The following is a 25238-nucleotide window of genomic DNA, read 5'->3' on the forward strand; positions in this document are numbered from 1 at the left end:
CTAATTCTAGCTTTGTGTCATTTACAAATCTGACAAGCCTGCTACACGCTACAACAAAGCCACTGATAATATGCTGAAAATCTCAGGACTAAGGCTCTGGGTGACTTCACCAGCCTTCTCCCCAAGATAACGCCAAGTCACTGAGCAACTGTGCTTGGTTCTTATAACTCAACATGTTTATATTCTTGGAATTCAACCCACGTTTCTCCATCATGACCACAGAAATATCATGAGTCTTTTTGTTTCTCTATGTCAATGGAAAATTTTCAAGATATAAGGTATCAGTGGACTTGAAGTACACTAAGGCCAATAGATCAGGACATAATTGCCACTGAAAAGATAGCTTGTTCCTCAGAGCTCTCAAGAAGGAGCATGCCACACCATGGCGCTGGGTTTGGGGGGGGGGGCACCTGGGAAACACCAGGGTTGGTTAGGAGGCAAAGGAAGTGAGGGGAAAATGTGGGGAAGAGACTTTGTTGTGATTTCCTTGGAAGGAACAAATTAAACAGGGTAATCAGGTTTAGGATGGGCTAATTTTAGTAATTCCAGCATGATCTAGGGCTTGGGAACTGTCCCTAGTTGTCTGGTAACTGGCCCTGGGATGATTAGTGGAGGAGGATAGTGGCCCAGAGTATAATAGCCCAATAAAGAAGGTGGTTTTCAGTGTCCGTTGTGGACTGATAGGTTTGCATTTGAAAAACACATCACACTTACCAGAAGGCAAGTTTTTTACTATCTCTAGGAATTGGGGTGGAGCCTATTCCCTCCAGAGTCAGCAAGGTCCCAGATGTCAAAGTATCAGAATATAGCAAATAAATGGTGTGAATCATACACAAATATAGTGTGTTAGTACACAAATACAGTGAGCTAATGTTGATGCAAGGTGAGTCTGTGGACAGTCTCTGAAGAGTCCTGCCACAGTGCTCATGACTATAAATGCCACCAAATATTTCCTTCCACATTCCTCATCCAAAAGAAGGGGAAGAAAGGGTCAGAATAATCTGGCCACTATTTCCACAGACTATTCCTGACTCCTCTCTACTCATCAGCTTTGGGGGTGCTCCGTGGAGGGGCACAGCAGAGGTCCAGCATGCAGGGAGTAGCCGCCACTGAAGATCCCTTCCCTGCATCCCTCAGGCTTCTCCTTATAAAGCATGTGCACACGTGGGTGTATTTCTCAAGATGGATTCATTCCTAGATCAATAGTTTTCCCTTTCCCCAATTCCTATGGAAACTTATGCATGGAAACCTCAAATCCAAGTTAAAGGCAATGAGTTAGAATTAAAACTGTCTGGGATGAAGTGTCTGCTCCCTAAGATCCACCAGGATGAGCTTTTGGCAAGGGCGGGTGAGTATCCTTGCCGTAGGTTATCTCTCCTTTCCTCTGTTGGATAACTTTTGCCACTTCCCCAGCAGATCCTGGCTCTCTGCCACACACATGCCCCTGTGCCCCTGACAGGGCAGACCACATCCGCCAGAATTTTAGCACATGCGAGAACAGACTGTGAAGCTCATTGTCTTTCTCTAGAAACTCTTCCCGTCCCTTGAATGGGTAGAGGGAAGCTGCTGAGGACACAGACTGAAGACGGCCAGATCTCAGCCAGAGGCAGGAGCTGAGCCAGGAAAACTTTTCAGGAGCAATTACAACTTTTCCACCCTGGAAAGACCCTTTCCACGTCTTTATGAGTCATGTCACCAGATGAAGCCAGGGTGCCAGCAGGTGGCTTATTTGTGTGAGCATAATCCTCTCTCCATTTGGTCACATTTCCTTAGGCCGCTGTCTATTGCCACAGGAGATGGAGAGACACAGCTCATCCAGCCCCATCTCCCTCCATACCCTTCCTTGGAGCCTGCCTCCCCTGCAGGTACATCTTGGATCAGAGATTCATCAGAATCCCTTCTACCTCTTCTGCTCTCTGACTGTGAGTTTTGATTGTAAGATCCCTTCAGAGGGATCCTTTAGAGGACACCCTCCAGGGAGGAAGATCTGTTCAGATTTTCTTCTTTGCAGGGTCCTCTATCCAGCCATGTCCCTGACTTTGGGCACATAGAGAGCCCATTCCACTGCATAACTGATCTTCAGAGTGTGTAACAGTAGCTCTCGAGACAACAGACACATTGCTGAGGGGCTGAAGCCCAAGCATCCAGATGCTGACATGCCAAGCCCACACCCTTGGCCTCTCTGAGCCCTGGTGGCTTTCCGGATTCGTTTGGTGGTGACACTACATTACTCAGTTCAGCCATTCAAGCATGCAGTCTCCTATGACTAGCATAGCTTGGCATACTTTCAAAGCACTTCACAGTCACTCCCAAGCTTCCCCTTCTAGACACCATGTCCCCTTCTGTCTAATCTTATCTGGTGGAAAGGGAAAGGCCCTTCTCAGGGTGTCCGGGGACCTGCCATGGGTGGGCTATTGGAAGAGTATTGATCTTCCAAGCATACAGCAGTCCGCTTAAAAATTGCCAATGTAGTCTACATGGAAAGGAACTTTTGTGGGCACTCAAAAGTTAAAAGAATAAACAGAACCAGGAAGGTTTGCCTGGCAGTCCCAGGGCTGCTCCATTGTACAAATCTAGGTGATACCACTCACATGAGATTTGCTGGGATTTGCATTCTGGGAGTTGAGCCCAGCTACCTGCTGATTCTTCATCTGGTCTCATTGCCATTTAGGACACATTTTGCCCTACCTCTTGACAAACTTCAAGTTAGCCTTTTAGGCTATGAGAGCAAGATGGGACTTAGAGCTTAGCAACACACTATTAGCTCATTTTGAGATGGGGAGATTGTAGCCCAAAGAGGTGAAGTAACAGGTGCAGGCATCCCAGGAAGAAGAGGCAGAAGTGGCTCCCAAGGCTCTTGACTTCCTCTTTACCTTTGCTCCCAAAGAATGGTCTAGAGACCAGCAGCATGAGCAGATCCAGGAGCCTGCTGCAAAGGCAATGTCTCCAGCTCCAGCCCCAGCTGAATCAGAACCTGCCTTAAAGACTTCCTGGTCACTCGCATGTGCACATGAAATTTCACCAGACCTAGGAAGGACCAGTGGAGACTTCTAAGCATATTCTTATTTTTAACGTGACCCAAACCCCCCATTGGAGAAAAAAAGGATGGATATTGTACATGGAGAAGGAAAGGGGGCTAAGATGTGTGCATTTTATGAATCTGTTCATCTGGAGAGACTAACCCTTCCAGGTAGATGGCCTCAGAGGGGACATCTGTGGGACAGGCTCCTGTAAGTCTGGGGAGCTGTGACCTCACGTCCTCTCTCATTCTCTTACTTGAGTAGGTTTTTGTTTTGGCTTCTGCCTGATTGAACAAAGGCTCAACCTTTTGGCTTCTCACCCTCTTGATATCAGGAGCATGACTCTTTTGCAGAGGGGGAGGCCCTGGTATCTGAAGCAGCTCAGCTCAGCTACTGTCTCCTGGTGCCATTGCTCTGCAGGAAGAAACTGCAGCTTCTGGGGGGCTAGAGACTGCATATTTGTGTTCCCCAAAATTCATAAGTTGAAACCTAATCCCCCATGATGGAGATAGGAGGCGGGGTCTTTGGGAGGTGATTAGCTCAAGAGGGTGGAGCTTTTATGAATGGGTCAATGATCTTATAAAAGGAACCCCAGAGAGCTGCCTTTCCCCTCCTGCCATGTGAGGACACAGTGAGAAGACAGCCATCTATGAACCAGGAGGAAGGTTCTCATCAAACTTTAAATATGCCAGCACATTGATCTTGGACTTCTAGCCTCCAGAACTGTGGAATAAATTTCTGTTGTTTAGAAGCCACCCAGCCTATGGCATTGTTACAGCAGCCTGGATGGACTAGGACACAAGACACATGCTCCTCTCCCCACCAAACTCCGTAACTCTTTGGACCTCTCTTTAGAATCTGTTTGTTTCCTCAAAGTCATCCCCACATCTCCACTATACTGCAAGCTGCGTTGAGGGGGAACTGCTTCCAATGCATTGCAGCCTTAATTGGATTTAGCAGATAGGCAGTGCTGACCACAGATTCGCAGAAGGACTGGTAAAGAAAACACGTCTGCAGAGTGGGATCAGCCCCCTCCAAGAGGCCAGCATCTGAGGACTTGACCAGGTGTGCCCTGGGCCTCCCTTGGTTCTGGGAAGACTGGCCCATTGTTATGGACTGAATGGTGCCCTACTCACACACATTCATGTGCTGAAGCTTAATACCTTCCCCCCCATGGCCTTAGAATGTGACTGTAATTGGGGATAGTGCTTTTAAAGGGGCAGTCAAGTTAAAATGAGGTTAGGGTTGCCCCTAATCCAATCTGACTGGGAGCCTTATATAAACAGGAAATTAGGACCCACAAAAGACACCAGGGCATGCCGACAAAGGTAGACTATGTGAGGACACAGGAAGAAGGCGGCCATCTACAAACCCAGCAGAGAGGTCTTACAAGAAACCAACCCTGCTGACACTTTGCTCTTGAACTTCTAGTTTCCAGAATTGTAGAAAGTACATCTCTGGTGTTTCAGCCACACTGTCTGTGGTATTTGATTACAACAGCTTCCACAAACTAAAATACTCATGAACATGCATAGTGACCCAGATCCTGAATCACCAAGAACTAAATATCTAAGCACTTATCATAGTCCATTTCCATGAAGAACAGCGATTTCTAAGCTCCAAATGGAAAGAATTACTTTGATATAAACAAGTGATAGAAGGAAGTAGAAATTTGTGGACAAAACATAAAACGTTCTCCCCACCCGGAAAAGAACCCGCAATGTTTTGGACTGTCTTATGGCTGTGGTCTTTATTAGCATATTTTGCAACAAAGAGTGTATATGCTCACTTTTCCAGGCATAATTAGATTTCCTTTAAAGTTGGAAAACCAACAGTCTGGATCTGATTTGATGCTTTGCTTATCAGCTTATTACCAATATTTCTAAAACTCTATGCCCAGAAAGGCAACACTTAAAAAAAAAAAAAGTAGTTTTATTTTATCTCTTAAGTGCATGGCTGTTTTCAAATATGTGGGTCATATTTGTACTTCCAGGACCCTGAGATCATGACCTGAGCCTAAGGCAGATGCCTGGGCTCAGAGTCTGACTGAGCCACCCAGGCGCCCCAGGCTTCTCTTTTTTTTTAACTAACAGTCATGTTACAATGTCAAAGAGGCTCCCCATCCCTATTATAGAAGGCAAACCTAGAGCTGTTGGCGAGTTCTGTATTCATGGCCCCTCCTTAACCATCTATTTGTAGATACCAGGTGTGATTCTAAGGTAATTCTGACTTCTTTCCTGACCTAAGATTCTAAGTTTCCTCCTTTCTCAACCCCATGTCCTCAGTGGGAACAGACTTGGAAACTCAAGAGACAGCACTGATTTTCCTAGCAGGGGAAGAATACAAACTCCAAGTTCCAAGAAGATGCCCGTCACTGAGGGAGTGGGAACCCTCACCCACAGATATGGGCCAAACAGAGTGCTATTTAAAAAAAGAAAAAGAAAGTTCTTATTTATTTATTTGTGTGTGTGTGTGAGAGAGAGAGAGAGAAAGAGAGAGAGAGAGAGCGCACAAGCAGGGGGAGCAGTAGGCAGGAGAAGCAGGCTCTCTGCTGACCAAGGAACGCGATATGCAACTCAGTGCCAAGACCCTGAGATCATGACCCAAGCTGAAGGCAGACATTCAACTGACTGAGCCTCCCAGGTGCCCAAACAGAGTGCTTGAATCCACCCACAGTGTCTAGGTCCTTTGGTCAGCACCCATCTCTTCTACCCTATACATCACCGCCGGGTTATTCTTTTCTTCTGAATCAGTCTTTCTGGACCCATAACCCACACCAGTCATCAGAACAGAGAGAATTTAAAATAAAGACTTGTTTACTAGGTATAAAGTTGATAAATAGGTAACAGAAAGAAGAAAAGACAAACCCTGCATACAGTTGCCATCAGTGTATGTGTGAGTGTGAGTGGGGTTGGGGGGTCCTTCTCCTCCTCTTCATACCTGTGTGGGAGAGTGAAAGCATTCTCCTTCCCCTCTGCCTCAACTCAGCTCTCATCTCTGTGCAAACCTACACAAGGCCTGCCCTCTCCATCATCTGCTGAAAATTGCTCCAAAATTAACCTTCGAGGATAGATTTTTAACAATCACTGCAACCTAATGGGGTTGAACTCTAAGACACAGATAGTTTCAGAATTTAAACTATTCCAGCTTTTAAAACTTTTTCCTACTATAGGTTTAAATTTCAGGGGAAGAGAGGGAGAGAGAGAGAGAGAGAGAAAGAGAGAGAGAGAGAGAGAGAGAGAGAGAAGCGATTGCCTTGAACTTGTCTCCCAGACAGCAGTCCTCAGCTTTCTTCCTACCAGTTATATACAGCCATACCACCATCTCTTATCTTCTAGCTCGAGGCAAAATCTGCCTTTCCCCCCCCCCATGATGCCAAAAGATAAAGATCATGGTCATATGACTTGTCTCCTTTCCAGCAGCAAGAGCCCTCATGTTTTTTCCAGGGCGAAAAATAAGTGAAAGAACTTTTATATAGGCAATGCGGCAAGAGTTTAAAACAGAGATTTAAAGTGGTTTTTATCACTGATGGGATCTCGGATACAGTCTTACCCAGATTTTGTGAATCATTATCAACTCTCTCTTTGTCCCTAATCAGATTAGACTGTGAGATTTAGGAGAAGGGGGGATATCCTAAGTTTTGATGTGATACTTAGATAGAAGAAAATAAACCAGCACAAATTCATCCTACTCTGAGTAATTCAATTGGAAGGGAGAGAAATGTAAAAGAAACAAAAGACCAAAAGGTCAATTAATAACACTGGTTTCACTTGATACCACATTTTCAGAGAAAGTGAGGGGTCTCTTCTCAATGGTCTTCTTGACGTGGAAGTGTTGATTTTATATTTTAATAATAACACCTCCTTCAGCAATCAGGTATGAGGTGCTCGACACATAACACATCCCCTGATGTCATTGGGCACAGAAAATGTTTTATTTTTACAATTTGGATGCTGTTCTAAATGTTCATTTCCCTTTGCTTAAGCAGAACTTACTTGGCTGTAATTTAACATTTTTAATGAATCAGAACTTACTTGGCTATAATTTAACATTTTTAATGAATCAGAACTTACTTGGCTATAATTTAACATTTTTAATGAATCAATCACCATTTTTGACTATCGTAATGTCATTCAGGCAGGATACAGCCCCCAAGGAAGATACCTGGGGATAAGAAAAAAGCTACTTGAAGCTGGCATGACCCAGCTGAGACAGATAGGGTAGATAGATAGATAGATAGATAGATATAGATGACAGATAGATAGATGATCCAGATAGATAGATAGATAGATGATAGATAGATAGATAGATATAAATAATAGATAGATAGATAGATAGATAGATAGATATAAATAATAGATAGATAGATAGATAGATAGATAGATAGATGAATGATAGATTAGAACAGAGTCTATCTCAGGCTTTAGTGACATCAGCCCAGAACAGGAGGGCATACAGGGGCCTTAGCGCAATCACACCAAGAAACAATCCAAAAGTACACTCTCCTTCTATGAGCTAAGGCAGTGCTGAGTTGAAATAATGATAGTAATAATAATAATAGTAACAATAATAATAATATTTGCTTTGAGAAATGTGCTTGCTCACAGGTAATGTACAAGGTCACACAGTTTTGGATATGAGTATAAGAGTATTTTAGTCTCAAACCGTTTTCCAGAAACACTGTCTAATTACTAGCAAGAATGGGAACTGCCGTGATGCTGATGTTTGTCCTTTAACCAAAAATGGATATTATTGTTTTCTGTAGAGGGAGAATGGGACCCGGTTATTAGCATTACCATCTGGCACTGCTCACTTTCTTTTTGCCATTTATCCTTAAACTCTGAAAAAATTTCAAACATACCAAAAAGTTGTAGTGCTAGTAGCTGGGTCCTCAGTCAGTTAAGTGTCTGACTCTTGATTTCAGCTCAGGTCATGATCTCAGGGTCATGAGACTGAGCCCCATGTCAGGCTCTGCACTCTACAGAGAATCTGCTTGAGATTCTCATTCTATCTCTCTCCCTCTGCCCCTCCCCTTACCCATGCTCTCTCTCTCAAATAAATAAATAAATTTTAACAAAAATTACTCTCAAGAAAAAAAATCAGAGATAGGGACAAAGATTTCTATACAAGAATATTCTCTACAATGTTATTTACAATGGGAAAAAATAGCACCTTCTAAATGTCTAATAATAGAATAACAGTGGAAGTAATGATAGTGCATCTATACACCTCACAGTCTTCTGAGCAACACACCTGCTTCCCTCCTCTCCTCTAGAACTAAGGCCAGCCCTGAACCACACAGCCTTGCTGTCTCTGTCGGTAGCATACAGCTCAACCCTTTCCTGGGGACAGGGATCTGTTGTGACTTAGAACCCATGATGGAATTCATGGGCTAGACTAAGGAACACGATGAAAGACTGTTTCTCCTAATATTAACTTTCTAAACCTAATATTAACTTCTCCTAATATTAACTTCCCAAACCATTACATTCTGAGGTTCCTGTATCCCTCTTGAATCTACCCTTAGTGTCAAAAGTTTTTCCTTTCCTTTTGGCATCAGTTCTGACCTTTCTTGGATTCGTGTTTGTATCAATCTGATGCCTCCTGCCAGGACTTAAAGCTCTGCCTCAGTTTCCTCCTCATTCTCTCTTCTCCACCAGTGCTGGTGCCTGTCTGATGGGCAGCTCTTGGTTATATCCTTCAGGCAGTGACCATATAGCCCTATTGCCAGTGCCAGCTCTGACTCACTTTCCAAGCTTTGGCTGGAGTTAATGCCATTGCTCCTCACAATAACAAGGTAATTTCATCTGGGCAAAACTGAGATTTAGACAAGAGAGATTTAAATCCAACACGACGTTAATAAACGGCCCATACTTGGCATCAAGGTTATGTAGAAGTATGTTCTTTACTTTCCAAATATTCAGTAATTTTACAGATTTCTTTAAATTCCACTGGGATCAGAGAATAAACTCTGTGATTTCAATACTTTTATATTTATTGAGATTTGTCTGGTGGCTCAGGATCGGGTCTATGTTGGTAAATGTTCCAAGGACCTAGAAATGAATGTGTACTCTGATGCTGTTGAGTAGAGTGTTCAGTAAATACCCACTTATAAAGTTGGTTGATAGATTGTTCAAGTCTTCTATATTTTTCCTGAGTTATCAATAGAAGGTGTTGAAATTTCCAACAATAATTGTGGATCTGGCTATTTTTCCTCTACGTTCTATGAGCTCGTGCTCCATGTATTGTGAAACTTTCTTATTAAGTGAATAACAAGGTTGGTATGTCCTCTTGATTACTTTACAAGTTTATCATACATAGTGTCTCTCATTATCCCTGGAAATACACCATGCTCTGAAGTTTACTTTGCCTCATATTAATACAGCTACTCTTTAGGTTAAGATTTGCAAGTATGTATTTTAAAACTTTTAACCTACGTGTATCTTTACATTTAAAGTGCGTTTCTTGTAGACAATGTATCATTGGATCTTGTTTTTTAAAATTCAGTCTGATCATCTCTGCCTTTTAATTAGTGTTTTAGACCATACACACTTAATGTGATTATGTGGTTGGTTTTAAATCTACTATCTGGCTATTTTTTTTCTATTTTATCTTCTGTTATTTGTTCTTTTTTCTTCTTTTCTGAATATTTAGGATTTTGAGTATTTTTAATTTCCCATTTATCTTCTTAAGTGGTTTATTAGATATGTCTCTACTTGTTTCTAGTGGTTGCTTTATGGTTTCTAGTATACATCTTTAACTTATCACACTCTACCTCCAAGTAATATTATATCACTTTAGGTACAGCATAATAACTGAGAATTTTTCAAACAACAATATACTACCATTTCCTCTGGCCTTTGTTTTATTGTCATATATTTTACTTCTACGTGATATAAACCTCATAATATAAAACTTATTGTTATTTTTGTTTTAAACAATATTTTAATTCTTTTAAAGAAATTAAAGAAAAATAAGAAAAAGTCTTTTATGTTTACCCACATATTTACTATTTCCAGTGCTCTGCATTTTTTAATGTAGATCAAAATTTTCATTTGGTGCCATTATCCTTTCAATTGCAGGACTTCCTTAACATTTCTTATAGTACTAGTCTTCTTGTAATAAATCCTGTCAGCTTTTGTATGTCTGAATCATTTCACTTTTGAAAAATGTTGTCTTCTGAGTATAGAATTCTAGGTTAACAGTTTTGTTCAGTTCTTTAAAGAGATTCCTTGTTTTCTGGATTGCATTTCTGAAGAAATGTCTGCTGTCATTCTTATTTTTAATCCTCTGTATGTAATATTTCCTCTTAAAATCTGCCTGATTTTAAGGTTTTCTCTTCATCACCGGTTTTCAGCAATTTGATTATAATGTGTCTAGGTGTGATTTTCCTGTTGTGCTTGGTATTCACTGAGAATTTTGGATCATTGAGCATCTTGGATATATGTTTATAGTTTTTACCCGGTTTGAAAAATTCTCAGTCATTATGTTTTCAAATATTTTTTCTGCATGTCCCTATCTCTTTTATCCTCTGTGATTCTAGTAATACATGTTTTGGGGGTGCCTGGGTGGCTCAGATGATTAAGCATCTACCTTCAGGTCAGGTCATGATCCCAGGGTTCTGGGATCAAGCCCTGCATTGGACTCCCTGCTCCACAGGGAGCCTGCTTCTCCCTCTCCTTCTGCTGTGCTTCCTCCTTGTGCTTTCTCACTCTCTGTCATATAAATAAATAAAATCTTTTTTTAAAAAAAGAAAGAATAATACATGTTTTAGGCTGTGCAATGCTGTCCTATAGTTCATTGATATTCTCTTGATTTTTAAAACTTTTTTACTCTCTGTGTTTCATTTTTGCTCTTTTCTATTGCTCTATCTTCAGGTTCATTGATCTTTTCTTTTTTTCAGTTTTAATAAAGTATATCAACAAATTAAATTGTAAGATAATTGAAGTGTACAAAGTTTTATTTTATTTTTTGTTTTCATTTCAATTTTTATTTAAATTCCAGTTAGTTGTCATATATGTTAACATTGGTTTCAGGTGTAGAATTTAGTGATTCATCACTTACATACAACACCCAGTGTTCATCACAACAAGTGCCCTCCTTAATACCCATCACCCATCTAGTCCATCTCCCAATCACATCTCTCCATCAATCCTCAATTTGTTTCTCTATCACTAAAAGTCTCTTATGGTTTGCTTCCCCCTCTCTATCTCACTCTCTTTTTTTTTTCTTTCCCTTATGTTCATCTTACAACATCTTACAACATGATGTTTTGATACAATTTCACAGATGTATACATTGTAAAGAATTTTCTCCCATCAAGTTAATTAATATTGATTACTTCAAAGATATCAATTTACCTTTTCTAAAGTAATATTTTCTTTTTTAGTGTCTATTCTATTGTTATTCCCATCTGAACATTAAATCTTCAATCTCTAGAAGTTCTCTAGGTCTTTTTAAAGTTTTTCCATTTCTCTCCTTATGTTAATGCTTTATTCTATCTTCTTCAGTGTTTGGAGTAAATTTATGATAGCCATTTTAATATCTTTATCTGTTAATTCTATCACCTGTGTCATTTCTAGGTCTCTTTTATTGATTTTTCTCTTCATTATAGGTCATATTTCCCTGTTTATTTGCCTGCCTGGTAATTTTTGTTTGGATATTATATATTGTGAATTTTCTGTTGTTGGGTGCTGGAACTTTTTATTCCTTTAAATGTTTTTGTATTTTGTTCTAGGATTTAGTTAATCACAGACTTTGATCCTTCTGAGGCTTGTTTTTAATCTCTGTTAGGTGGGTGGACTAGGATTATCGTGGACCCACTACTAAGACAAGATTCTTCTGAGGACTCTGTTTGATGCCCCATGTGTAAGGAGATTTGTCCACTCTAGCTACTCCTAACCTGATATAGGATTTGGGGATTTTTCTGCCTGTTTCTTTCCAGTGGTTCTTTCTTGGTAGTTTTATGTACTAATCGGTATTCAGTTAAAGATTCAAGAGAGTTCTACTTCATATCTCTGGAGCTTTCTGTCTGTATTGCTCTCTTCTCCACAGTAATCCACCCTATTAATTCTAACCATCGCGGACTTCCCAAACTCTGAACACTGTCTCTTCAACTCAAGGAGACTGTCAGGCTCTGAATAGATTCCCCTTCCCTGTATAGTGGCCTGGAAACTCTATCTAGGCAGCAGGAGGGGGTAATTTTAGGGATTACCTTGTTTGTTTCCTTGCTTTCAAGGATCATTGTCCTATACTATTTTCCTATACCTGAAAATTGCTGTTTCATAAATTTTGTTTGTTTTTTAATAGCTTAACATCAGAGATAAACCTAGTCCCTGTTACTCCTACTCCTACATGGCTGGAAGTTCAAGTCTTCCACATCCCTCACTTGAAAAATAAAAAGTGAAACTATACAAACTGCAGTCAACCTGTGTGTTTAGAAGTTTAAAATGGAAAGGGTCTGAGACCCAGGGAGACCCACCTACATGGATGAATACTTTTTTTTCTTACTCAGGCAAAAAAACATTAAAATAAAAGTGGAAGGATTTCAAATCCTAGAATATCAAAGCAGCCAAGACTTTTTAATCTTCTAGTTCACTTCCTTCATTTGGTATATGAGGAAATGAAATCTTAGAGATGTTAAGGAACTGTCAAAGGTCTTATTAGTACTAAGCAGAGATGGGATTGAAACTCAAGTCTCCTGACAAACTACCATTAAACCATGCCACCTCTATTCTACCCCAAAATAACCACTTATCAAGTGCCATTAAGATTAAGTACCACATGTCAATATTTTGTAAGCATAATTTCAAATTTCATGACAACTCTAGTAGTGTTGTTGTAGGTATTAACCATTATCGCCATTTTACAGATAAATAACCTGAAGCTCAAATAGTTTAAATAATTTATCCAGTAGTTCTCAAAATGCAGCCCTTAAAACACTTCTCTGGGTCTCCCAGGTGAGGCTTTCTTCATGATAAGATTAAGATGCTGTTTGTTTCTTTGTTGTTTTGACCATGTTGACACTTGTGCTAGAGATTTAAAAACAAAGGTGAAATTTGAACAAAACCACTGACACCTTAGCATGAACCAAGGTAATGGCACCAAACTATACTAGTAGCTTTTGTTTTTTCACTGCATACTTTCAGTTTTTTGGTTTTTTATTTTAAAGCAAATTTCACTTAAGAATGCTCCTAATGGAGCAGCTGGGTGGCTCAGTGGGTTAAGCCTCTGCCTTTGGCTCAGGTCATGATCTCAGGGTCCTGGGATAGAGCATCACATGGGGCTCTCTGCTCGGCAGGGCACCTACTTCTCCCTCTGCCTGCCTTTCTGTCTATTTGTGATCTCTCTCTCTCTGTGTCAAATAATTAAAAAAATCTTAAAAAAAAAAGAATGTTCCTAATGAAAGAGTAGAAGTTATTTGTTCCATTAATTATTGATTCTTAAGAAGATGCTGTTTTGTTATTTCGTGTGACCAAAAGGGCAGCACAACTTAAGGCACTTTTACTACCTTAAAGGCAAATACTTGTGTGATTGAGTTGTCAGCTGTACTTGACTTTTTCCCCACAAAACATGATTTAGAATTGAAATAATAATTGACAAACTATGGTTAATCATACTTGATTATGTGGCGGACATTTTCTCAAAAATAAACAAAAATGAACTTACCACTTCAAAGAAAGCAAATGACAATATTTGTTGCCAATCATAAGATAAACTTTAAGGGGAAAATCGAGATTTTTATAAAATTGTATCCTTTACCATGAACTTGACAGCTTCTTGAAGAATACTTCAAGACTTTCCTGATTAAGTTGGTAGAGATATTAACAAGTCTGATTTTGTAGTATATTATATAATGAAATATGTCATTTGGAAGATCCGCTTAATTCAGTGGACAGATATTTTCAAAATGACCAATGCCACAAAATCATGGACGTAAAAGATACATTCAGATTGTGAGCTAGAAATATATTTTAATGTAATAAAATATCAAACAGCTCACCAATATTTCAGATTTTATATGGCAACTAGCCGTTAAGAAACTATCTTCTGTCAAGATTGGATCAAAGAAGAATATCCAGAAATTATTTGAAAAGGCTACAAAGTGCTCTTCCACATTCCAACTCTAAATCTGTGTGAATCTGTATTTTCTTCATATACATCAACTGAAAACATGTGACAAGGCAGAAACAGATAATAGAATCCAGCTGTCTTTTATAAAGCCAGAGAATAAAGAGATTTGCAGAAGTGTAAATAATGTCACTCTTCTCACTAAATTTTTTTGAATATAGTTTTTCCATAAAAATATGTTTTTATATTAACATATAAAAAGTTTATTAAATGAGTTAGTAAATAATTGTTTCCTATTTTTCTCAGTTTTAATTTTGAATACAGCAAATATCTTGAAAGAAGTTGCTGTGGCCGATGTCAAAGAGGCTATGTTCTCCTATGCTCTCCTCTAGGATTCTGATAGATTCCTGCCTCACGTTGAGGTCTTTTATCAATTTCAAGTTTATCTTTGTGTATGGTGTAAAAGAATGGTCAAGTTCCATTCTTCCACACATAGCTGTCTAATTTTCCCAGCACCATTTATTGAAGAGACTAGACTGTCTTTTTTCCACTGTATATTTTTTTCTGCTTTGTCGAAGATTAGTTGACCATAGATTTGAGGGTCCCTCTCTGGGCTCTCTACTCTGTTCCATTGGTCTATGAATACAGTAAATATCAATCCACATTAACAAAAACTCTTTAGGTTTCTCAATAAATTTTTACTAAAATGTTTGAGAAGTACTGATCTTAAATAACACCCCTGGGAAATGGTAAAGCCAGGTCTCTTCTTGTCTGTCTGCCCTAAAACACATGTTGCTTCCATGGCACGCTGTTACCTTCTTACCCAAAAGTCTCATTAGTATTAAAATGGGAAATAGAATTGGGGCCCCATAGCTTTCTTATGCAATGTCTTTTTCCATAATATTTATTTTTCAATGTTTAGTATTTTTCTTTGCTGAAGCACGAGTTTCTAGACCCTAAAATTTTAGAACTCCGTTAGGGACTCAAGATGATTTTTTTTTACTATTGAATAAAAATGAAATGGTGTTTCTCAGCAGTCAGCTGATGCCAGAAGTAACAATATTTTGCATTTTATATTCTATATAAAGGCCAAACAATTGGAAGATGTTCTTTATTCGATTTTTAAAAACAGAAGTGATTCTGGTTCTTTGGCACCAGGCTTATTTTTCATCTACTTGGTGCTAAGCCCTGAGAATTAAATTTAGGCTTTGTGGGGAACAGCTTTGCTTGGGGACATTCTCAGAAGGAAATCTTGCATGCCTCTCCGCAGCACCGCATTTTCAGCAACCTCTTTCAGGGTTCTGTGTAGCTTTTCCATCTCCTTGTATTCACTTTTGACATCTACAGAAGAGCAAAAGGCATACATCAGGAATTAGTGTCCTTTTCAGAAATGTCCACAGAAAACAAATCTCCTGAGGATCTCATCACTTGTCCCAGAATGTGATATCTGGGATGGAACTTAGAGATCAGATAGTCTGATCAATTTCTTTTACTCAAAACCTGATCAAACTGGGCATTCATGCTCTTACCTTAAGGCTCATCTCAGCCTAGGGGTCACCCTCCAAAGAAACACAAACCTACCCATAAAAAGGTCCAGGAGATCACTGGGTCTTTACTAAGTCTTTGCAAGAGCTCGGTGAAAGGAGATACAAACCCCACCACACAATAAACCTCCCCTAAGTCCTCTCCAGGCTTCTCTCTCCTTCCTATGACCTCTGCTCTCAGCAGTTCTCATTCTAGGTGAATTTCTCTGTTTTGGCCTCTTGGGTTTTCACCTCATGAATGGCAACGAAATTAAATCCTTACAATGGTGAATTTTAGGTGTCATCTTGTCCGGGCTATGGTGCCCAGATATTTTGCCAAACATTATTCTGGAAGTTTCTGTGAGCATATTTTTGAATAAGATATTCATTTAAATCAGCAGACTTTGAGTAAAGCAGACCATCCTCCACGACATGGGTGGGTCTCCTCTAATTAGGTGGTGGTCTAGCCATATCAAATGTTGGTCTCCTGCAAACAAGAGGGAATTCTCCAGATGACCACCTTTGGACTTCATCAGCAACATTAGCTCTTCCTTCTTCTACAGCAAACTGCTTTGTACTTGAACTCAATCAAGTCTTTCCTGTGTGTCTAGCCTGTTGGCATCCCCCATCAGATTTTGGACTAAGCAAACCTTCATATTCATATGGGCCAAGTTCTTAAAAGAAATCTATCTATCCATCTGCTTATCTATCTATCTCTCCACACATATTCATATCCTATTGGTTCTGTTTCTCTAGAGAACTCACAGTAATATGGTCCTCTTTGAGGGACACTTCAGACTGGCCCTGAGGTTGGTTCTGGCATTGCTCCTGAATGCTTTTCCAGTCCACCTGGGCTCTACATGTTCCATATCATTACCCAGACTCACCCGCCCTGAGCCTGGCCAATGATGAGACTCATGACCAAGAAGGGTATTAGAACCTTGAGTCTATCTGTCTTGCTCCTGAGTCTGGAAAGTCTCTCTTCTCCTCATTGCTTCATAAATCCAACCTATCTTTTCATGCTCTACTCCAGGATCCAGATTATATGGAGCTTCACCCAAGATCCTGGTGCTGAATAACCACTGTCTTCTGAATAATCTGGTGGCCAACTGTGTTCCCTCTGTCAGGTTTTTGTTTTTTTTTAAATGTCACATTCCTAGTGAGACTTTCCTTGATTACCCACTCCCAGCCTTCCCTCTCCCCTTTCTCTGCTTTATTCTTCTCCATAGAACTTACTACCTTTCACATGTCACATATTTTATTTATTGTTCTGCTCATTGCCTACCTTCTGCCCACTGGGCTGGAAGCTCCATGAAGGCAGAGATTTTTGTCTTTTTTGATCACTGCAGTATTCTCGACACCAAGAATACTACTCAATACCTAGGAGGAGGTCATTATAATCACTTGTGCAATGAATGCATACTATCTTCTATTTTAATATACATGATCACACACCTTGTTTTACCAAGCAGGTAAGACTCAGAGCAGGGACTCTTATAGACCTCTTTGGCTCCTGGCACAGTACACCCTACATAGTATATATCTGCCATTGATGGAAAGAAAGGGAAATGATCTTAAATTATGGCAGGAGCAATTTACATCAAATTCAGTGGAACTTTTTTTTTTTTTTTTTTTTTTTTTTTGTGGGAGACCTGGGCAGTTGGAAGAACTTGGCGAGTAGGAGTTCTTTATTCTTTTTTTAAAGATTGTATTTGTTTATTTATTTGAGAGGGAGTGAGAGAGCAGGGAGAGAGGCAGAGGGAGGGGGAGAAGCAGACTCCCCATGAATCAGGAAACTTAACAAGGGGTTTGATCCCAGGACCCTGGGATCATGACCAGAGCCAAAATCAGACACTTAACCAACTGACCCACCCAGGAGCCCCAGGAGTTCTTTAAAGAAGACTTAACTGGATAACTATAATCTTGAAACAGTCTCCTGTGAAGGCCTAGTCAGAAGGTCATGAGAGAGTTCAATAAAGTATAGTATAAGGGAATTTTATCACCTTCCTGGGAGACTATTGGGCACAGGTTAGATGTGTTTCTCACCAACCAGAGACAGAGAGTAGTAAGTTTCAGAGCAAGAGAGAAGTGTAAGATAGATGCTTAGAAGCAGCAGCTGTGGCTTTTACTCTGGAAATAGCTCTGACCACTTTCTTTTATTATTATTATTATTATTATTATTATGTTATGTTAGTCACTATAGAGTACATCATTAGTTTTTGATGTGGTTTTCCATGATTCATTGTTTGTATATAATACCCAATGCTCCATGCAATATGTGCCCTCCTTAATACCCATCACCCAGCCAACCCATCCCCCCACCCCTCTAAAACCCTCAGTTTGTTTCTCAGAGTCCATAGTCTCTCATGGTTTGTCTCCCCCTCCGACTGACCCCTTCATTTTTCCCTTTCTTCTCGTAATGTCCTCCATGCTATTCGTTATGTTCCCCAAATAAGTGAAACCATATGATAATTGACTTTCTCTGCTTGACTTATTTCACTTAGCATAATCTTCTCTAGTTCTGTCCATGTTGATGCAAAAGCTGGGTATTCATCCCTTCGGATAGCTGAGTAATATTCCGTGCATATGGACAACATCTTCTTTATCCATTCATCTGTTGAAGGACATCTTGACTCCTTCCACAGTTTGGCTATCATGGACATTGCTGTTATGAATATTGGGGCACATATGGCCCTTCTTTTCCCTACACCTGTATCTTTGGGGAAAATACCCAGTAATGAAATTGCCAAGTTGTAGGGTAGCTCTTTTTAAAAATTTTTTGAGGAAGCTCCACGCTGTTTTCTAAAGTGACGGCACCAACTTGCATTCCCAGCAACAGTGTAAGAGGGTTCCCCTTTCTCCACAGCTTCTCCAAAGTTTGTTGTTTCTTGCCTTGTCAATTTTGGCCATTCTAACTGGTGTAAGGTGGTATCTCAATGCGGTTTTGATTGAGTCTTCCTGATGGCTAATGATGGTGAACATTTTTTCATGTGTCTGTTAGCCATTTGTATGTCTTCATTGGAGAAGTGTCTGCTCACATCTTCTGCCCATTTTTGACTTAACTATTTGTTTTTGGGCGTGGAGTTTGGGAAGTTCTTTATAGATCTTGGATATCACTCTTTGTCTCTAGCATCATTGGCAAATACCTTCTCCCATTCTGTAGGTTGCCTCTTTGTTTCGTTGACTGTTTCCTTTGCTGTGCCAAAGCTTTCACTGTGACATACTCAATGACATACAGCAATGACATCAGGTCAACTTTTTTTTTTCCCCAAGCAGGCAACTGTGCCCACAGTTTAAAATTTAAAAGGCACAAAAGAAGGGTGCCTTGGTGACTTAGTTAAAGTGACTAACTCCTGACTTGGGCTCAAGGTCATGATTTCAGGGAGGTGGAATTGAGCCCCACATCAGGCTCGACACTCAGTGGAGACTGTGGAGAAGAGGAGGAGATTCTCTCCTTCTCCCTCTGCTCCTACCCCCTGCCACTGTCATGCTAATACATGCATGTTCTCTCTCTTTATAAAATAAATTAATAAATCTTTAAAAGAATAAAAATATTTTTAAAAAGACACAAAACATACAGATTGCAAAATAAATTTCCCACCTTCCCTGTCCTCCAGGCTCCTGGTTCCTCTCCTTGTAGATAGTCAGTGTGGCCTGTTTCTTGTGTATCTCAGGCAATTTTTATGCCTATACATATGTGTTTCCTTTTCTTCCCTCACAGATGGCAACATATTACACACAGTTTTTCACTTTGCCTTTTTTCACTTTACCATATATTTTGAAGATTGTTTCATACTGCTACTCTGCATTTTTTAAAAAGCCACTTTCTTCTTTCTAGCAATTGCACGGTCCTCCACTTGGTTGTGTTACCTAAGTCAACCAGTGCTCTACTGATGGATATTTGAATTTTCCAATGTTTGACATCATAAGCAACGCTACCCTGAATAACTTCGTCTACATGCCATTCTGCACATGTATGAGGATACCATGGGATAAAATCCCAGAAGTAGGATTGCTGGGCCAAAGGATATGTGAATTTTTAATTTTGCTAGAAATTTCCCAATTGCTTTTGTACTAGTTTACCCTCTCCAGTTTATACCAGGAGGTCTGTTGGAGCACATGGCAAGGAGGAGATTTGATTACATGCAACAAGGCATAGGCAGCTGGTCATGCATCCCCAGTCTCCTGGGAGATGAAGAGAAACCTTTCTCTACCACCACCAGTAAGTGAGCCTTTTCATGAGAAGCCATCTACTTCAAAGAATGGGTGTATGGAGGTGGCAGAGCCACTTTCCAGCTATGCATCCTTGGGCACATTATCTAATCTGAGTCTCTGTTTCTGCATGTGCAAAATGGAGCATTAACATCTCCCTCTGAGGGCTAATATGAGAACGTTATAAGATGTTGCACACAAAGCCTGAGTATAATGTGTGGTCTCAAGTGGGTGCTCCACAAAGAGTGGGGCACCCATGAACTTCTCCATCCCATACCCTGGAAATTCATCCTAACTTGACTTCTTTAAATCCTGCAAAGGGCAACCACCGCTAGGGGGTGTCTTCAAGGTCACCGCTTATGCAAAAGTTTTATGTATTCACCTGCAAGCTCCTTGTAGAGACCATCCCCCTGGGATGAAGCGAGAGTCAGCATGGTGGCGATACTGCCCTTCACTTTCTCCGTGATTCCATTCTGTACAACAAAACATGGTCATTCTGTTAGGATGGCACAGCCCAAGGGAAAGTTCAGATTATGAAAGGGAACCCACCTAATCCTGCAACCAGAGAGTGTATAGACTGGGGTTGCTAAAATCAAAGTCAATTCCAAGGGTGGGCCACCGTAGCACACAGCGAATGGCTCAGGAGTCATCAGGACAACGTTTTGGGGGGTTCCACTCGTCTCAGCATCTCCTTTCCTGCCTATCAAGACTTACAAGGGATTGGACCTCTGGTGCTGCCCAGCCTTGAGTCAGGAGCTAACGAGGCTTCATGGAGGTAGAGGGAGGGGGAGAGAACAGCATTTACAGAGATGGAAAAAGAGGGAAAGTGCTGGTCACTAACCACCAACATTTTGCTCATTCGGTCACTGGATATATGTTTACTGAGTACCTGCTTTGTGCAACATACCACGCTTGACATTCCTGATGCTCTGTCCAGGCTGCCTAAGAAATGTCTTCTTTCTTATTTCAGTCCTGCAACCAATGAAAACCCTTTTCCCTCTTCTAACCATTTCTTGACTACCTTTGAAAAATACCTGACTCTTCCCTTTAGCCTCACACAGCCTCATTTTAAGGCTGGATCTCCTCACTCTTGCTTTTTTTCCTCAACACATCAGGCCAAGAACCCTCAGCTCTAGTCTCAGGTCTAGCTGTGAGCCTTGAGCTAGTAATGTAGGCCATCTGGGCTTCAGCCCCCTTGTCCATAAGATCAGGGAATGGGGATGCTCTGTGGCCTTGCCCAGTTTCAACTTTCTACATTCTGTCATTTAAGATGCGTTTGTACATGGCCAAAGTACAAATCACTTTTTTTTTTTTTTTTTTTTTTAGTGGAGTTGTTTTGGGGGAGTTCCTTCAGGGTCAATTTCTATACACCCAATAAGGACCACATGCTGTAGGGTTTAGCCAATTTTCTGCATGTGTTTGTAGACTGTGATAATATGTTAAATGACAGAGAGTAAACTGCTACTGGCAAATGAGATGCCTCTTAGCCTACTCCAAGAGAAATGATATGCTTCATATTGTGGAGAAAGGTATTTTTCCAAAAGTACATTGGGGTGGGGGACAGGGGCACAGGGCTGAGCAGAAGCGGGGTGGAAACATTTGAGGACGTAGGTTGGTTCAGAGGTGAATGGAAAAAACAACTAGCCAGCTTCCTTAGCTATTTAGGAGAGGGTCAACTAAGACCCAACTGAGGCAGAAGACCATGGAAACTCACATGGCCAGGAGGGGCCAACAGTGGCTTGAACAAAAACAAAGAACTTATATTACTTGGGAAGGTTGTAGTCTGCAAAGAAAACCAGAACTCAGACACAATGACCCAAGGGTACTTGATAGATGCTTTAGTTTCAAGGAAAGTTTCAGGAACTGTTTTCTGAGATAAACAGAATCAAACCAAGATTCTCTGCTCGGTGTCATACCTGACTGACCTATAATAGTTTATTGGCATTGATTGATTGATTGATATGTTATGCAGACCAGACATTTCCCTCTTTAAAAAAGGAAAAATCTGCCTGGAGATTAGCTATTGTGGGAGACCCTGGAACCAGGTTATCTAGTCCCAGATCCTAGTGCTGCAACTTCATAGCTATGGGGCCTGTTGTTACATCTCCCTCTCTCTCTGCCTCAGTCTTCTTACCTGTAAAATGGGAACAACAATAGTCCCTACCTCACAGGATTGCTGGGGGGTTAAATGAGCTCATGTACGTCAAGAGGTAAGGACCCCCATCTGGTATCACAGTTGTTCTACTGATGACCCAGTAAAGAGGAAGGGTGTGAGAGAGAGCCAGAGGGGCTGCGTTTCTGAAGTCACACCCCACAGAGATCCTGTGCATTTGGGCACAGTGAAGGGACAATGTGCAGCGCCAGCTGGTCTTCTTTTTTGGTGTCATGGGCACGAAATCCACCTCCCTTCACCCCCCGCCCTGCAGAAGCCATCGGCTCTACATGGGCCTGAATGACTTACTATGTCTCCCATTTCTTTTTTTTTTTTTTTTAAGATTTTATTTATTTATTTGACAGAGCAAGATCACAGGTAGGTAGAGAGGCAGGCAGAGAGAGAGAGAGGGAAGCAGGCTCCCCGCTGAGCAGAGAGCCCGATGTGGGACTCGATCCCAGGACTCTGAGATCATGACCTGAGCCGAAGGCAGAGGCTTAACCCACTGAGCCACCCAGGCGCCCTATGTCTCCCATTTCTGTATCTCTTCTTTGACTCCCCCAAGGGGCCTGACTGGAGTTCAGACTATGAATGTATCATACCTTCAGTAGCTGAAATTGGTGCCGCATCCTTTCTTGAGCCCTTTCAAACATGCCCTCGGCCACCTGCCGCTCCACCCCTCTTCTGAGGACATCTTTCATCCTCTCACAGGCTTTTTTGCCAGCGATCTGAGCTGCCTCTGGCAAAAATGATAGCCATGGTCACGCCACAGCAAGGACTTGCTCAGACATCTTCAGCATCAAAAAGAAAGGTAAGCAAACAAAAAATATATATACACAGAGTGTACAGAGGTCTACATCCACACATACACACACATGCATACACACATACACAGACACATGCATACACACATGTATTCATATATGCAGCACCATTTTCCACACAGTGGAAATTGTTTAATAATCGCATGGTAGAAAAAGATCAACACTCTCCACATTTAGGTAACTATCATTCAGAAAATCTAATAAGTGAATTAAGCAGTAGTTTACAAAATTCCAATGCCCCCCCAGCAGAAAAATCAATGGGACCGCCAAAATGAGAAGGAGTTGGAAAAAGGGTTTACAAACAGTTCAGGGGCATAAGAATGAGAATTGGATAAGGGGTTTTATAGTTTAGTTAGCGGAGATGCAGCAAGGACAGGAGAAGCAAGACAAATTGACAAAGAAAGGGTGGTCAGAAAGCACTGGAAACACACAGATAAAAAATGACTCATGCATCACCTCTCCCCACACCCTTGCCATTATTTGGTTTTCAGTTCATGGAGTAAGTGTCTGAGAAGGACTAAGGATACAGGAGAGCAAATGCTTTGAGGGGGAAAGCAGAAGAAGACGCCGCCAAAGAAGCTGAGAGAAAGAGCCCAGAGGGAGTGGATGGGTTGCCCTCTGGAGCCCCTACCTTCATAACAGGGCTTCAGGTCATTCTGAACAGAAGTGGTGAGAGATTCATAGATCCTCCTCTTCTTTCTGAGGATGTAATCCTCTAGGCCTCCCAGGATGGCGCTTATCTGCAAATCCGCATTAACAAAAGGCCATTGAATCATGAGAGACTATGGACTCTGAAAAACAATCTGAGGGGTTTGAAGTGGCGGGGGTGAGGGGGGTGGGAGGTTGGGGTACCAGGTGGTGGGTATTATAGAGGGCACGGATTGCATGGAGCACTGGGTGTGGTGAAAAAATAATGAATACTGTTTTTCTGAAAATAAACAAATCAATTTAAAAAAAAATAATAAGAAATACTTTAAAAAAAAAAAAAGGCCATTGGTGCCAAATCCTTCCACAGAAGCAGGTCAGGGGCTCCCACATGTGGTCACCTTTCCCCTCCGCCTTCTATTATGCTTGGCCGTCCACATGGCGTTTCCTCCACTAGGCTGTGAGCTTCTCATAGGCAGGAGCTTTGTCTTAAGGGGGAGGCACGGGACCGTTCTCTAGCGTTGCCATGTCATTTGGGCTGGGCCTGTGCTATGGGCCCAATATCTGTGTCACCCAACATTCATGTATTAAAATCCTGATCCTCAAGGTGATGGCATGAGAGGTGGGGCCTTTGGGACATGATGAGGTCATAAGGACAGAGCCCCCAGGATTGGGACTATCCTCCTTACAGAAGAGATTCTAGCAAATTCCTCTGTCCCTTCCACAATGTGAAGTGACAGTGAAAAGACAGTCATCTATGAACTGGGAAGTGGACTCTCACCAGGCACCAAATCTGCCTGAACCTTGACCTTGCACCTCCAGCTTCCTGTGAGGAATACATTTCTGTTATTTATAACCTACCTAGCTTATGCTATTTTGTTACAGCAGCCTGAAGAGACTAAGACAGCCTAAAGGAAAATGGGTCACATAAAAGAATATTGGCTACTCAGAATTTTTAAATGATCTGCAAGAAAAATGACATGTCTTTCAAGTTTCCCTGCTTTGGATAATACTTCATAATTTTGGCAAAAATGATAGAAGGTTAGTGAAAGTGTTACAGGTGCATTCTAGTGTTTGTACATCTTAGGATTCTTTGGAGATTCTTCCTAGACACTGAGTCTCCTTTCCAACCTCAGCATTCCCTGCTGGTTGCCTCGAAAAGGCACAGAGCCCACCCGGTGTCCCACCCCCCACCCCCCATGGCAGTCTCAGGGCTGCTCTTCCCCACCCCATCCCACTGTGCTTTGTGCCCCAGACCACCTGCTGTGTGAGACATGCCTAGACCTGGACACTCCAGGGGAACAAGGGGGGAGAGGCCCATAACTTGTTCAAACTCCTGCTGGAAAGAAAGCACTGCCCAACCTCCCTGCCCTCTCCCCCTTACGACAATCACACCTCCTGGATCAGGAAACTTTTTTTGTAGCTTTCATATTTCCAGCCATTTCTTACTCCAATTTCCATCATTTTCTCCTGCAGGGAGTGCTTAAAAGCTTCTATGTGAGGCAGCAAAGTGGAACCAGTGGGCATTCCAGCTCTATAGAAGAAACAAAATAAAATGTTAAGGAACAACAGTGGCTACTGTGGGGCTAAAACAAAGAAGGAACTAGCTGGTCCCCTTCCATTCGCTTTTAAGCCAGGGGGATGAGAACCAATAGTTATGGAGTTCCTACCATGTGCCAGGCACTGTGCTGGGCCAGGTCCTGGACATCAAAGCCTATGAAACCAGTGTAGTGATGCCCATTTTACAGACAAGAAAACTGAGGTTCACAGACGATTGCTGATGTGTGCCCAG

At 41.3% G+C, this 25238-nt stretch overlaps 1 protein-coding gene across 2 annotated transcripts in view; it reads right to left on the reverse strand.

The window, feature by feature from the left end:
• Positions 1-15186: 15186 nt before the first annotated feature.
• Positions 15187-25238, reverse strand: part of NUGGC (nuclear GTPase, germinal center associated) — a 52508-nt gene continuing 42456 nt past the window's right edge. Inside the window, exons 15-19 of one of the 2 annotated variants that reach the window (XM_059176576.1) lie at positions 24842-24980; positions 23433-23541; positions 22580-22716; positions 20208-20298; positions 15187-15431 (exon numbers count right to left, since the gene is read on the reverse strand). In XM_059176576.1, the coding sequence (XP_059032559.1) occupies positions 15292-15431; positions 20208-20298; positions 22580-22716; positions 23433-23541; positions 24842-24980 (616 nt within the window). In that variant the 3' untranslated portion in view covers positions 15187-15291. Of the gene's footprint in view, positions 15432-20207; positions 20299-22579; positions 22769-23432; positions 23542-24841; positions 24981-25238 lie in introns of those variants that run through there. The other variant, XM_059176583.1, reaches the window with a different exon arrangement.

Source organism: Mustela lutreola, chromosome 1 (assembly GCF_030435805.1).
Source record: "Mustela lutreola isolate mMusLut2 chromosome 1, mMusLut2.pri, whole genome shotgun sequence".
NCBI lineage: Eukaryota > Metazoa > Chordata > Mammalia > Carnivora > Mustelidae > Mustela > Mustela lutreola.